We start from the raw sequence: 16375 nt of genomic DNA on the forward strand, positions 1-16375 counted from the left end.
TTTTTTTTTTTTTTTTTTTTTTTTTTGCGGTACTGGGGATCAAACTCAGGGCCTTGTGCTTACAAGGCGAGTACTCTACCAGCTGAGCTATCTCCCCAGCCCCAAAGACCCACTAGGTACACACAAATCTGATATGGAATTTACTGAAACTACAGCTGGTGATGGCCACATTCTCTGGCCACCTCCTTCCATAAGCCTCTCCTGGGTTCCCAGAAGAGGAGGGGCCAGGGCAGTGTACAAGGAACCCCCCAGTGCACTACCACTCCTTTAGACTTCTGACAGGAAAGGACATCATAGTATTCTAATAACTTAAGGGATAGTTTTTTTCCTGTTATTTTTAAAGGATATTACCAAGTTGTTTCAATGGAAAAAGTTTAACATTATGTAAACACTGGAAGAGAATTTATCTGAGGGAAAATGAATTCATTTTCCAAGTTGGCTCATGAGCTGTTAAATAAACTTGAGAAAAGCAATTGGTGGTTAGGTATAAAGTTCTAAGAGAAGACTAATAATCATCTTATAGTAGAAATGGGAAAAAATTAAAAAGGCAGACTATTCACTAATTTTTGGAAGGTGAGAATTGCTGGGAGTAAGAGGACTCTTAAAGAAAAAGGAATTCTCAGCTTACTCAGACTGGAACTAGAAGGAAGGAAGTGAAGGGAGAATAAAAAAATAGCACCATAGTGAGCTGCTGAACCACAGTTGTAAAATAAATTAAATGGTCTACCTCACAGGTTGTAGATGTGAAGAAAAGAAGCAAGAAGTAAGGAATTATTTTCTCAAATGTTTCCATTTTCTCAAATCTCTTCACCAGGCAAAACATTAACTGAGTCTGACACCTGATTAGAAGAGCCAATATGACTGGACTAAAACTCCATTTGGTTAATGATATAATGATATATTGACATGTCAAGTGGAGGCATCCTAATTGTAGTACTTGGTAACTTGAAATTTTAGGAAAATTCCGAAGATAAAGCCAAATCCAGAAGTAGCTGACCATTAGTTAAGAGTAATACCAAACAGTGCATTTTTAAAAAGCACACTGGTGCCACCTTTTGGCCAACTGAAAATTTACAAAATTATAACCTACAATCACATTTTAATTTCACCAAGAGAATTTAGAGACAAAATTATTTCATTCAAATATTGTATTAATAGATTTAAAACTGTCCTGATTAATACATCTCTGATTTTAAATAAACACATTTTAAGTTTTTTATAATCTGATAGAAAGGGTAATACAAATAGAATTCACTTCACAACAAGCTCATCACATACTCTGTTAAAATATTAACTTCAAAAAAGATTGGGATAGAAATCTTAAAATAAGTTTCTTTGCATCCTTTAATCCCTAACAACCACCACAAAACTTACATTAAACTTTCAGACCAGGAATGGTCAACCTCAGCTCTACTGACACAGTTCTCCATGGTAAGAGGCTGTCTTCTGCACTGTAAGATTTTTAGCAGCATCCTTGATCAACACCAACTAGATGCCAGTAGCAACCTTCCCTTATCTCCCATTGGGTAGACAACCAAATATAACTCCATAATGCCTGATGTTACCATGGAGAGGGGGACAACTCTGTGTTCTGGTTAATGTCTCAACTTCACTGGATCATGAGGTATCCATGTATTTAGTCAAACAGTATTCTGGGTGTGTCTAAGCATTTTTTAAGTAATAATAACAACATTAGAGTTGGGTAAAGCAGATTACCCTCAATCAGTTGAAGGCCTCAATAGAATAAAAAGGTGAACTTCTTTCTGCCTTACTACATGAGCTAGGATACTGATCTCCTATCTTTGAATGAATACTGAAATACTGGCTTGTCTTGGGTCTTAAGCTTGCCAAGTTTTGAACTGGAAGATCTGCTATTAGCTCTCCTGACTTCTAGGCCTTTGGATCACACTAGAACTACATCGTTGGCTCCCTTGGTTCTCAGTTTGCCAAATACAGATGTTGGGACTTCTCAGAGTCCATAACTGCATGAGCCAATTTCTTATAACATTTATCTATCTATCTATCTATCTATCTATCTATCTATCTATCTATCTATCTCCTATTGGTTCCTGACATATACACTGGCTGAAAACCACTGTTGCAGATTATTTTACTGGGGGCAGGAGATATAGTAGAGTGTAAATAAGGAAGATAGAAACAAATAAACTTTTGGGAAATGTCTAGACATTCATTACTTTTCTTTCCAGAGATGGTAGTTGGAAGGCACTTACTTGATTAGGATACCCTTTTTCTTTTACCACAGATAAACAGGGTTCAGATACTTTTTTGCATCACAACTTCAAAATGTTACCCAGCACAAAGACTACTTACCTCAACACAAGGAAGACAACATTTGGCAGACACTGCTGTAAAATAAGAACACAATCAATAAGCTGAGCTAATAAAAGGTTTTGTTTGTACATCACATTAATTTATTTGTCTTGATAAAGTACACAAAATTTATTGTTTCTATTCCAAATGGAGAATACAAAACTTTCTAAAAGTATGTTTCTGAGGCAAATTCATAATACATTAGATGAAAGAGTTTAACCATACGAAGCATTATTGGTCTCCTGCATTTGCTATACACTATCTATAATTTTAAGATTTCTTCAGTAGGTCTTTATTATTATACAAGCTTTTATAGTTCAAGTTTCTTTTAAAGTTTTTAAAAAATATTTTGATTTTGACTAAATAAGTTTTTTTTGGCACAAATACAGGAGTTGATGACACTTAATGTCAACTGCACTGAACTAATATCTACTAAGTAATCAAGTGCCATACAGACACATGTTGAAGCACAGAGGATTTTTCAGGTCTTAAAAGATTAAAACCACAGTTTGGGATTTAAGAAATTCAGGCATGGGATGGTATAACCTTACCGGCTTTCAAAAGAAGGAAAAAAAAAAAAAAGTATAGCAGAGAATATTTACAGATTTCACTCATAAGAATTTAAAAATTATAATACGATGCCACAGACTTACATTCAGTTTAAAACATTCAAAGACCTAAATTACATTATGAAAACTCCTACATGGCCTATTTTTTCCTCAATTACTACAAAAAAATGGATACTTACCATCAAGAATCAATTATATCAAAAATTTGCCTGTATAAATTTTAATGAAGTTATATACTCTCCAGATTATCTTTATCCACAATATGTAGTTCCTTCAGTTTTCAGTGAAAATTATTCCAATACTATTTTAAAAAAATATTAATTAAGTACCATGTAATATCCTTGCTCCATTTCCTATCCATCTATTAAAATCATCTTCATCAAAGAAATGAAAAAGGTTATTTCTTCATTGTCTTTGTTCCATTTCTTATGAGAAAAAACAATTTGGAGGAATTTCCAATAAAGCTGAAATTGGCAAGCCTATCTTTCCTGCTGAAGGCTAAAGAAAAACTGGGATAATTACAGTAGAATTCAAGCAATTTTGTTATTTGTAAAAAATATAGTTTTGTCAATTAATTATTGAATATTAAATAGTACATGACTGCTTCTAACATGTTCTAGAATTTACAACTTAGATACTGGTTAATAGGTTTAGCCATAGAATATAGTTTTCTTTATATGGTTGGTTTTTCTCAGTAATACTAATAGAATTTAACACAATTTTAATACAAATCCTCACAACACCCCTGTGAGGTAGGTATTGCTTGTACTTACTTTACAGGTAGGAAATCAGAAAGTCAGAGCAAGAAGGAACAATCTCAAAAATTACAGATCAAGATTTTTGGTTTTCTCATAAGGTAGACTGTACTTATTAGATACTAAGTTCTGATAATAAGGTAATAAGGACAAATACTGAAATTGTCTTTTTTTTTTTTTTTTTCAAGAAAACAACTATATATAGGACTTCAAAACAAGGAAAATTGACCCATGGGGAAAATGTCTAGTTAATATTTGCCTGATACACTGATGAAAATACACATGGAATTTCTGGTTTTAAGACTGGTAATCATTAAGCAAACCTACATTATTGGGATACTTTCTAGAAGCATAGCTCCAATTTTGTAGATGATATAGTCATAACGAAAGGTTTTACCTACAAGAACTTTTAAAATTTTAGCAAGGAATCATGTCTTAAAAAAAAACCTTCAGGGCCCAATGTTAGGCTAATGACTGTTATTTTTTAAAATGCCTGATGAATGAAAAAGCAAAAAAAAAAAAATAACTGGCTCTTCTGGAATTCAGCTTTTGGAATTTTTTCCAATAAAATTAAGTCAGGGCTAGGGTTGTGGCTCAGTGGTACAGCACCTGCCTGGCATGTGTGAAGCACTGGGTTCAATCCCCAGCACAACACAAAAATAAATAAATAAAAGGTACTGTGTCCATTTACAACTAAAAATATATTTTTTAAATGTCTTAAGTATGTTAAAAAAAAAATGAAGTCAACAACATTTCCACGCTCTAAAACAGAGAGAATATTACGAGCCTTCTGAGTAACTGGGGTTACAAGTGTGCACCACAACACCCAGATGCTTTGAGTTCTTAATATTAAAAAGAAACTAAGAGAGTAAGAACAGAAATCCAGCTGATCACTATCATCTTAATACTCATACAGATTTATTTGTAAATTAGTATTGTCTTTAATAAGTATTGTCTAGCATAGCCAATCAGCTATAAGCAAACATATTTCTCCAGACTGCCCTGAACAGAAACTACCTTACCCTACCATACACATATACCTCTTCTCCCACCCTTTTGCTGTATAAAATTTTTTTGTGTCAAAAATCAATGACTGAAGAAGTAGGAAAGAATATAGAGGAGAAAAATTAGAAAAATTATCTTAATGAGAATAAAATTTTACCTTAAGAAGATCACAGAATATATAACTAACAGCCTGAAATAGATAAAATCAATATTAACATTTGTGTTCTTCTTGTGAGTTGAAATCTTGAAAGGAAATATAAGTTTGAGTAAGAGCTTATGTGAATTAGTAGAAAACATTTTAAGATTAGATGAAGTTCTGAACCCAAAGAGCAACACTTTTTTTTTCTTTTTTTTGGTGGGACTGGGAACTGAACTCAGAGCCTTGCACGTGCAAGGCAAGCACTCTACCAACTGAGCTATATTCCCCAGCCCCACATTTGTTTTTAACAATTCCCAATACAACTTACTATATTAATAATGAGAGACTGCTCTCAGTACAGATCATTCTTGACCCCAAGAGGTTTTTCTCACCTAAGGTAGAAACTAAACTGCCTCAGACATTGCCTATTAGTTTTCCTCACTCAGTCCTCAATAAAAACTTAACACTTCATAATTTTACCTAAACTGTTGACCCAGAGAAAACCTGTTTTAATTAAATGGATTACTCTGAGCTCCCTCCTGACTGAATAACAAGATTATTGAGTGCATCACCAAATGTCCTCATAAGTGTTCAGTCAGGAAAGAGCTCAAAGAGTTTTTTGAATGTGGTTAAATTCTAAGTCTTACAAACCAATTTTATTAGATATATTCAAATGTGTGTGAGGCTGAAGCACAGTGGCATATACATGTAGACTTGGCTAGCTACTCAGGAGGTTAAAGTGGGAGGACCACTTGAGCCCAGGAAGTCAAGGCCAGCCTGGGAAACCAGAGCAAACTCCCATCTCAAAAGGAAAAAAAAAATACGAGTAGAACCCCTCAAATGTTCTTCAAATGTCTGTGAGGCTTAGAATTTAACAGGGCAATACACAAAAAATATGACTGTTTGGAGTCTCTTTCTTCTGTTATTCTTGACTACTGGTACTCATTTCCCAGGTATAGAGAGCAGCAATCTATCACTTATTCCAAACTTTCATTTTTTTCTGGGATTTTAGCTTTATATCACCATCATAAAAGGAAATTAAGTTATTCACAGAGGAAAAGCTACCATCACAGAATTTCAATGTGGTTCTAGAATACAGAATTTACCTACTTTGCTTGTTTTAGGAACAGAACAAGTGAAAACTATGCCTCTAAAAAATGGCAAGGGATTTTTAGAAAAACTAACATTAACCCAGGCAGCCTAGAAAATCCTGACAGAAGAGTGTAGAAAGATGATTTGCATTTTATCATTTTTGTCTTTAAACTCATATAAACATATGCTCAGAAATATCTCAAATTGTTCTTAATGCTCGAGATTAAGGTAACAACCCTAGGATATTAATGCAGATATATCTTAATCTATGTTTCTATATGCTTATGTATTTCTCTTCAAGATATTTTTTTTAATCTGAGTCTTCTCTTTTAAATGAAATATTTTTCTTAAAAGAGGTATACTCAAGTTTAGTAAATTTTTATCTTTACATGATAAAAGTCATGTAAAGATGTTGCAGAGCTAGTACAATTTTGCTGGGTATAGTGACACACACCTGTAGTAATCCCAGCTACTTATGAAGCTGAAGCAGGATCACAAGTTCAAGGCCAGGCTCAGACCTTAGGGAGACCCTGTCTTAAAATAAAAAAGAATGGAGAGTAGTTCAGTGACACAGTAACCTGGGTTACATCCCCAGTACTCCCCCAACACACACATACCAAAAAAAAAAAAAAAAAAAACAGGCCAGGTATGGTGGCACATGCCTGTAATCCCAGCAGTTCAGGAGGCCGAGACAGGAGGATCACAAGTTTGAGGCCAACTTCTGCAACTTAGCAAGGCCTCATCTCAAAAAAAAAAAAAAAAAAAAAGGGCTGGGGATGTGGCTTAGTGGTTAAGGGCCCCTAAGTTCAATCTTTGGTATCAAAACAAAAACATAAAAACCCCAATAACAACACAACTATTCATGATTTGGTATAATCATGTCTTAAAACTAATCCTGTATACAATATAATACATTTCAGTCATAAAGAAAAATGAAATTATGTCACTTGCAGGACAATGGATGGAACTAGATACCATTATGTTAAGTAAAAGTCAAACTCAGGTCAAGGGACCTATGTTTTCTCTTATATGGGTAAGCTAGAGAGGAAAAAGGAAAAGAAAGGTGGGGGCAGATCTCATGAAAGTCAAAGGGAGATCAGTAGAGGAAAGGAACCAAGAGGTGAGAGATGGTGTTAGGGAGTGCTGGGGAGTGATACTGGCCAAACTACATTGTTATATTGGGTATATGTATGAATACATAACAACAAATCCCATCATTATGTACAACTCTAGTGCACCAAGAAAAAATGTGGGGAAAAAAGGTTCTAAAAAGAAATACATATATATATATATATATATATATACACACATATATATATATATATACATATAAATATATAAAATTATGTATTAAAATAACTACTAATTTCCTACATGGCAGAAAATATTTTAAAATAATCCTCACAGGGACTTAATTCATGTGAAACATAAGCCATGAACAAAAGTTTAGAACATTATGATTTTTGGCAGTGTTGGGGATTGAATCTAGGGCCTTGCACAGGCTAGGCAAGCATTCTACCACTGAGCTGTATATCCAGCCCCTAGAATATTCTTCAAAACAGATTTCATTTATTTCATATTCTATATTATTTTACTGATTCTGAAACCTGGAAAAATTTAGATTCTATAAATATCCACTTAAGTTTGCATATTTCCACACTGATTTCTGATTTCTAAACTGTGATTTAATTTATGAGAAGTTCATAGGACTAACTGAAGGTTACATCTTAACAGGAATACACTAATATGTCTTATAAGACCTAATGTATACAAACTTAAAAACTGGACAAGTTATTAACAAAAAAAGTCAAGTACTTGAGAAGGAAAATAATTCATAAATACAAAACACCACATAATTTTTTTTCAGGATTGGTATAAAAATTCTGAAGGAGAAGCTACTATTCAACAAGGATAGTGTCAACATTTTCTTGTGTGAGCTCTGATTCCAAGGCACAAGGCAAGTCCAAGTGTTCTTGTGATAATCGAGAACTTTTCACAGGTACATCAGACCAGTTGTCACAGTATGGCTGAAATCTCTGAGCCAATGCATTACCAAACCTTTGGCATCGGTTATATCTGTAAGATTTACCTTTGTGTGTATACATGTGTTCCAGCAATTGACTCTTTCGAAGAAATTTATGACCACAGATGGTACAACTGATTTTTCTTTTCCTTGAAAAAGAAAAATTACAGTTTAATTCTACTGGCTCTGTATCTTTGGAGATCAAAGATACTTGACTAATCTGCAAAGGCTCTGTGGTACCACGGTTTGAATGCTCAGGCTGCTGCTCATTCTCCTTGACAATGAAGGAGCTGAGCCTGTGGCATTCAAGAGTTTCACTATTTTCATTAAGTGGATGTACTTCTCCAAGATCATTACTTTCCAGAATGGAAGCAGGGACACCAAATGGAAGGGATCCAGACACATGGGTATGGAGATGTTGTCTTAAGTTACTACGAGAATCAAAACGTTCCCCACAGTAATGGCATAAATGTATTTTGATGCTGTTTTCTGTAAAAGAGAGACCTGTCACCTCTGATGAGGGTGATGGGTGGCTCTGGGAGATCACAGATTCTGGATCACATCTCTCCTGCTTGATGGACACTGGGGGTTTCTGGTGCTCCTCCAAGGCCTGGGCAGCAGGATGGACCCTCTGCTGGTCTGCAGTGCCATCATCCAGCCCAATAGCAAGAGAGAGTTGCAACTGGGGATGGTCACCCTGGACAGCAGCTCTGTTTCCACTGCTATTGGAAGGAGTTTCCTTGACCTCCAGCCCTTGTTTGACAGTTGTTTTTTGGGTTGTTGAGATCTGAATGCCATATAAATTTGAGGACTGCACAGTCTCTGGTGAGAACACTTGATTCATTTCAGTTGCAATGTGAGAAAGGTAGTCGGCGTGAAGAAATCGAATCCCTTCCTCCAAACGACTATGATCCACAATCTGTTTTGGCCCTTTCCCCGTGTACATAATATGCAACAAATAGCTGAATATGTCAGGTTGGATGTCAGTTGGTTGTATTTTTATGCATTCACTGTTAAAAAAAAAACAAAAACAGACCCATGCAAAATGAAACAACCTAGTTGGCCTTTCAGTTAACAGCAGTCTTAGTCTAAAGCAATTTCTTCTTAAGAAGTATAAATTTAGCAATCTGCCTTGCTAAAACATGGCAACAAAAGCTTAACTTTCATTTAACACCAGTTTTATGGCCTAGCAACAAGCCTTCATATATTTCATCTACTGGCTAAAGTTAGGAAACAGAGACAGACACTCTGATCAGTTGGACATTAATCAAGTGACTCCAAGTGATAAGCACTATACTAGATGCCAGGAGGTAGAAAAACAATGACTAAGATAGATATCCCATTCTTAAGGAATTAACAGTCTGTTGAGAATATAACCAAAAGAATTGAACACAGGGACTCAGATATCTATATGTCAGTGTTCACTGCAGCATTATTCATAGTAGCCAAAAGGTATAAACACCTGAAGTGTTCATCAAAAAATGAATGGATAAACTAAATGCAGCTTTATACTTACAACAGAATATCATTCAACCATATAAAGGAATAAAGTTCTGATACAGGCTATAATAAGCATGAACCCTAAAAACATTAAGTAATATAAACCAAACACTAAAAGACAACTAGTATATAATGCCATTTACATGAAATATCTAGAATACTCTGGCAAATTCAAACACAGAAATTAGAAGTTACAGCAAGCTGTTTAGGGTGATGGTTGTACAATACTGTGAATATAATTACTACCACTGAATTATTTAATTAATGGTGGTACACATACACATAAAAGTGATATGTATTATCTCCGCCCACAAGAAAAATATTTTAAAATTTAAAAACTCTTTTGAAATTGGTAATATTTAAAATATAAATTATGATAACCTTATTTTGGCTTCCAAAATACACTAATATTCTATTCTTTAAATCACAAATGAATATAGGTATAATTCTGAAAAACCTTTAATTAAGGTAATCCTAAACCTGATTTTTACATGTGAATCTAGAATTCAGTTAATAGATGAATAATAGTAAAAAGACATCAGGAAATGCCTGCAAAATTAGAGTAGACACAACCTAAGGGAACTGCTGGATATGAAGGAAAAATGGAAATCGATCATGGACTTACCTTCCCAGAAGCAGAGGTTCATGTCAATGCATCAGAGTGCACTGGGTGTCAGTATGCTTGCAATACATTTCTTTAGTCCTGATATCTCAGGATTCCCTCTTCCTCTTTTGGGCTTCATTCTTTGTTCTGACCTAGCTACCCAATGACATGGCCTGTGGCAAGTTTTTTAATATCAGTTAAGAACTCTATTAACTGAGGGGCTTTCAGTCGCTCAATACAGAGCAGGTCTGCACCTTCCTAATTCCTAGGTTCAGTTTAGCACTGAGCCTAGCACACAACATGTACTTTAAGGGCTAAACCAATTCATGGCTCTCAGGAGACTGAAGATGAAGTGCCATTTCTAAAGCAGTGAAGTAATCTACCCTGACACTTAGGTCAGAGAAGAAACTCCTTAGACTCGTAGGAAAAGCTGCCCATTACTTGATCTATACTCCAACTCGCTCTCCCATTGTGCCATGCATTCCAATCATTCTGATCTATTCTGTTGTCTGAATGTTCATGCTCTTTTTTCCCCTCTACCTGCTACATACCTTCTTATCCTCCTACCTGAATAGCTCCTGATCCTTCAAGATTCAGGGCCTCTACAAAGTCTATTCCAATCTCCTCACAATAGGGCTGGTTGAAACCCTATTTTATCTTGTACACCCTTTTATGACAGACATTATATTATTAATAATAGCAAAGCTCTTGTTTTAAGCATTTTAATATACATTTATCCATTTAATCTCCTCAAATATCTAAAGGAGTGAGCATACTATGCTAACACTTTGCAGGGAAGACACAGAAAGGTACAGAGAAGTAAATTACATTGTAATTATTTGCTTTACACGCGTTATCTATCACATTATAATTTTTTTCAAGACTGAATTTCTTGAGGGTAGGGTCTATAACTTCATTGTTACTGGGGTCTAGTGCAGTGTCTAACGCACAGGTACCTAATATATATAATGTGCAGGCTTCTTGTTTTTGCTTTTGATATTGGGGATTAAATACAGTAGTACCCTATCACTAAGCTACATACCCAGAGCTTTTTATTTTATTCAGAGTCAGGGTCTCACTAAGTTGCTGAGGCTGGCCTCAAATCCTACCTCAGTCTCCTGAGTCACTGGGATTACAGATATGTGCCAAGACATCAGTAAGTAATTAATATATTTGAATGAATGAACACTTAGACATAAATATATAATTGAGGTTGAACTGCTAAGTATTTATGCGAGGTCCTTTAAAGAAAAACGAAGAATTGTTGTATCACTTTCAATCCAGAATTGACTAAAATTACTCTCAGAGCTTTAAATCTGAATATCTAAACCAGGTGCAGTGATACACATGTAATCCCAGTGATTTGGGAGACTGAGGCAAGGGGATTGCAAGTTTGAGGCCAGTCTCAGTATTTATCAAGGCCCTAAGCAATTTAGTGAGACCCTGTCTCAAACAAAACAAAACAAAACAAAACAAAAAAACCCACTGGGGATGTGGCTCAGTGGTAAAGTACCTCTGGGTAGTAAAGTACCCACCCTATCCCACAAGAATCTGAATATCTAAATTCATCTGGTACTTAAAATTCAAAAAACACAAATGAACTGTTTGAAAAAATATTTTATAAAGAAAAGGCCTTTGAATTGTAATATGGAATCTATTGTAGGTAGAATTATGACACCAAAACCTTGCTATAAAAGTATTATGAAAGAGAAATCAACAACTGAGTGATTAAGAGCACAGACCTTAAACTTCAGATAGATCTGCACTTGAGTCTAATTTATTTATAATCCTGGCTGGGCAACTCAGTCTTACCAACTCAGTTTGTTTCTTTTCTCTAATTTAGGGGTAACTGTAGAATTTACATTATAGGACTTAGCGCTTCAATATGGAATAAACCTTCAATACATTTTAGTTATAATTATTTTCATTCTGAGCTTCCACCACAGATCCATTATATATTAACTACTGATACACAAAACAATTATAAAATTGCTTAATATATTTGAATGAATGAACATTTGGATACAAATGTATAATTGAGTATAAACATAGTACACTGATATAAGGATAGATAGTACATGATGATCCAGTACCAAAAAAAGGGCTCTCACTATAATGGTAGTACACAAATTGATAGTACAAGACATATTTCTTTTCAATATTGTAACGTGAGAAATAATCTTACAAAACTAAAAATTCTTCTAATACACAAAAACACATCCTTACCTCGTTTGGTGAATGAATATCATCTTGAAATAGTTAGAAAAAGCAGCAAGCACCGCTCTGTGGGCTTTGAAGTAAACATCTCCAATAGCAACTGTGCAATCACACAGAAAACCAAATTCTCGCTGCATGTTCAGCTGTTGCAGAAGGACAAGGCTATGGCTAGCCGTGTCCATTGTGGCTCTGAGAAAAAGAACATAAATATATATTTGTGTGTGTATACATACATATTATAAAAACTGTTTGAAGTTGACACAAACCTACAGAGCAGTAAGGATACCTAAATTTAAATCAAATTGTAGATTTTCAATCCTGTTCATTTCACCCCTAGCTAATATTAAATCCCTCCATTATGATAACTGATACAAACTCTGCTGAACAGTAAAATATGGCCCTTGCTCACCTTGTAAGAAGGTTGGTAGGTATGAATGAGCAAAAGGAAGGTATGTTCTTTTCTATCTATGCAAGTATAATGTTTCTAATGCTCAGCTTCCTCACTGGAAAAATGGAAATGAGATACCTATCCCTGCCTCAGAGTTAAATGAGCTAACTTATATGAAAATCATATTGTAATGGAAACTGCTATTCAAATGTTAGCTATAAATGTGAATACTGTAAGAGGGATTCCTGTCTGGGGCAGGGCTGTCACTGTTCCTTATAGATCCTCTGGCACTGATGGGAAACTGGCCTCCCAACTATCCTAAAATGTTTGGGGGGACTGATCAGTCACACTAAGTTCAGGAGCCCTTAATGAAGACGTCAAGCCACAGCCCCTGATTTACAAGGGGACCCAGGAGCCCCATGAGAAAGAAACTAACTCCTGATCTCTTCTCACCTGAAATCAGACACATAAGCACATATGCCTGAAGGTAAGAAAAGGCAGGGATCGATGTTAGGTGCTGAGGCTCATGCCTATAATCCCAGCAACTCAAGTGGCTGAAGCAGGAGGATTCCAAGTTTGAGGTCAGCCTAAACAATTTAGTGAGGCCCTAAGCAACTTAGCAAAACCCTGTCTCAAAAGAAGGACTAGGAGCTGGGTGTGGTGGGGCATGCCTGTAATCTCAGCAGCTCCCGAGGCTGAAAAGAGGATGGCAAGTTCAAAGTCAGCCTCAGCAAAAGCAAGGCACTAAGCAACTCAGTGAGACCCTGTCTCTAAATAAAATACAAAAATAGGACAGGGCATGTGACTCAGTGGTCAAGTGCCCTGAGTTCAATCCCTGATACAAAAAAAAAGTATACACACACACACACAAATTTAAATTGTAGGTATTGTTCCAAGAAGTTATTTAACCAAAAAATCACTACTTGTATTTACATTTTCCCAATTTCAAAACACCATCAGGGAGATTTTAAAAAATACACAAATAAAAATCTCTATTTGAAATTATAATATGTGAAAACCATTTCTTAGAATCATTGAAATGTGTCAAATTAAGCCAGTCTTATAATTTGCTTTAAAAAGAAAAGTCTCAGACATAAACATTTTCATCAGTTCTTCCTATATATATATAGTGCATTAATATAATGAACTATTGAACCATATGGATATGAGGAATAGTACACTAAAAAGCTGCACATACAAATATCTTGTGGTTAATGGTCTGTGTAACATTTACCATTCATTACTCTTAATTTACTCAACAAATACTCTTGAAGAAAAACCTAATAAAGAAAAATATACTTGAAAGTATATACTGTACAAGACTTGCAGACCAAAAAAAAAAAAAAAAAAAGATACAGATGCTAAATTCAAGACTACAGGGAAATAGGGAGATAAAACATAAAACATAAAATAATAAACATGAAGTTAAAGTGTTTACTGTCATGAGAACAGTTCAGAAAACATGCTATGAGGGGGAAATAAGGACAGGCAACCCAATGAAAAACAAGGCATGAGAACTGGGCTTACAAGAACAGGCACAATGATGATGATGATAATAAAAATTATTGGGAAGGCTGGACACAGTGGCACACGCCTATAATCCCAGTGACTCGGGAGGCTGAGGCAGTAGGATCGCAAGTTCAAGATCAGGCTCAGCAACTCAGGGAGGCCCTAAGCAACTTAGGGAGACTCTGAATCAAAATAAATAAAAAGGGCTGGGGACATAGCTCAGAGTTAAAGCAACCCTGGGTTTAATCCCTGGTACCAAAAAAGAAAAGAAAAAAAATACTGAGAGGTGTATGAATAACGAGGTAACACAAGAATTCAGTATGGCATAAAACAAACAAAAGGAAATAAGAGAGGTGGGGTCAGCTCACAGACTGACTGACTATGTCTAAAGAGGGGACTGAATATAAGTCTAAAAGTTACCCCAGTTGTATATGCAATGAGCTCTGTAAGATGTTTGAGTGAGAACAGCATGATCAGTTACTTATTCTACAGGAAGAATAGCACAGTAGTGAAAGCTTGGATTCCAGAAACTCAAAGCTTAAAACTCCAGCTCTGCTACTTACTAGCTCTGTGATTTTTTAACAAGATACTTAGCACTCTGGGTCTCAGTTTCACTAATAAAATACAGATAATGACAGAATCTACTTCATAGGTGTTATATTAATTTAATAAGATGATGTATATAATCCAGAAATAGTGGAGCCTGTGTAAGCATTCAATAAGGACTAGTTATCATTACCGTCACTAGGCCTATGAACCAAGAATGCTCTAGAAGCAATATATAAAATAGAACAATAGGGGAAAGGTATGGAGAGAACGGCTATGGAGGCAATCAACAAATAGACAAGTAATGGCAGTGGGAATGAAGGAAGGAATACAAGAGATACAGAGACCCAGAACCGACTGAGCAGCAGATTGGATGTTGTCAGCCACAAAAATCATATCAAAGGTGGGTCTCAGAATTCCACCCTGGGTAACTAGAAGAATTCACTCATTTCTTTAGAACACAATTGCAGAATAATTGCCGTGTTCCAGGTGATGATATAAAGGCACAGTATTACACCACCAGAGCTGATGCACAGAAACTGGCTTGGTAAGAGTGATTTCATTTTGTAACAGTGAATTCAAAGTGTCTACTCCAGAACATGCAAGTAGAAATGTTTGGTTATTAGTGGAGACAGTAAGTTGAACTGAGCTCTAGAGACAGCAGGAAAGGAGAAGGAAGGAGACCTCTGAAATGACAAGGCTGAAGTCACCAAGTGTCCATCGTGAAATAAGAGAAAAAAAGATTTTAAAGCCAAAATAAATTCTCAGAAAATACAAACACATAATAAAACAGAAAAAGAGAAATAAGAAAACATCGTCATTGAGAAAAGGCAATAAAGAACCTTTAAAGAAAGGACATGGCAAGGATGTAAAATACAGAAAATACATAGGTGAGGCCTATTAGAAACACCGGTAAGTGTGGTGACCATGAGATTTTTGGTGACCTCTGACAAATTCAGGAAAGCAGCAAGAGCAAATTGTGACTGCAAGGAGATGTCAGAAAAAAGGCAGAGGCTACAAAGAGTAGGTACAGAAAAGACAGGACATTGAGAGAACTACAGATGAAAGGAAGGGTGGTCATCAAAAGGAAGTACAGCAGTTAGCTGTACAGAAAAGAGGGATCTCTATTTGACAGTGGAGAGATGACACAGGTGAGAATGATTACTCTCTTATAAGGCATTAATTTATGAACTATGAAGTCAGTCCATATATAAAGGGAAGAAGGCACTTAGGTCTTGAAAGAAATGTGGAATAATAAACCTTGACATTCACATAGAACACTGAAATTTATAGGGAATTTTCATATATACCAATCTATTTCTCTTTCTGCTTCAGATTAGATACTATTAATTTATTTTCAAATTCACTGACTCCTCTGTCATTTCTAATCAGTTAAACCCACTCAGTGAGATTTTATTTTTAAAGTCATTGTTGTCTTTAAACTTTTTTTTAAACTTTATTTTTTTATGTGGTGCTGAGGATCAAACCCAGTGCCTCACACAAGTTAGGCAAGTACTCTACACAGAGCGAAAACCCCAGCCCACTTAGTGAGATTTTAAGATTTCAGATACTGTATTTTCAAGTCTAAAATTTTCACTTTGTTTCTTTTTTGGAAGTTTCTTATTTCTCTGCTGAGATTTCCTATTTTTTTACAACCTTACTTAGCTTCATATCCTTAACTGTGGTTATAATATCTA

At 35.4% G+C, this 16375-nt stretch overlaps 1 protein-coding gene across 1 annotated transcript in view; it reads right to left on the bottom strand.

Moving 5' to 3' along the window:
* Window positions 1-16375, bottom strand: part of Zbtb25 (zinc finger and BTB domain containing 25) — a 157305-nt gene that overhangs the window by 132743 nt on the left and 8187 nt on the right. The window contains exons 2-4 of the mRNA XM_047541820.1: window positions 12245-12424; window positions 7981-8924; window positions 2332-2366 (exon numbers count right to left, since the gene is read on the bottom strand). Of these exons, the coding sequence (XP_047397776.1) occupies window positions 2332-2366; window positions 7981-8924; window positions 12245-12417 (1152 nt within the window). The 5' untranslated portion in view covers window positions 12418-12424. The remainder of the gene's footprint in view (window positions 1-2331; window positions 2367-7980; window positions 8925-12244; window positions 12425-16375) is intronic.

The sequence above is a fragment of the Sciurus carolinensis genome, chromosome 2 (genome assembly GCF_902686445.1).
Source record: "Sciurus carolinensis chromosome 2, mSciCar1.2, whole genome shotgun sequence".
NCBI lineage: Eukaryota > Metazoa > Chordata > Mammalia > Rodentia > Sciuridae > Sciurus > Sciurus carolinensis.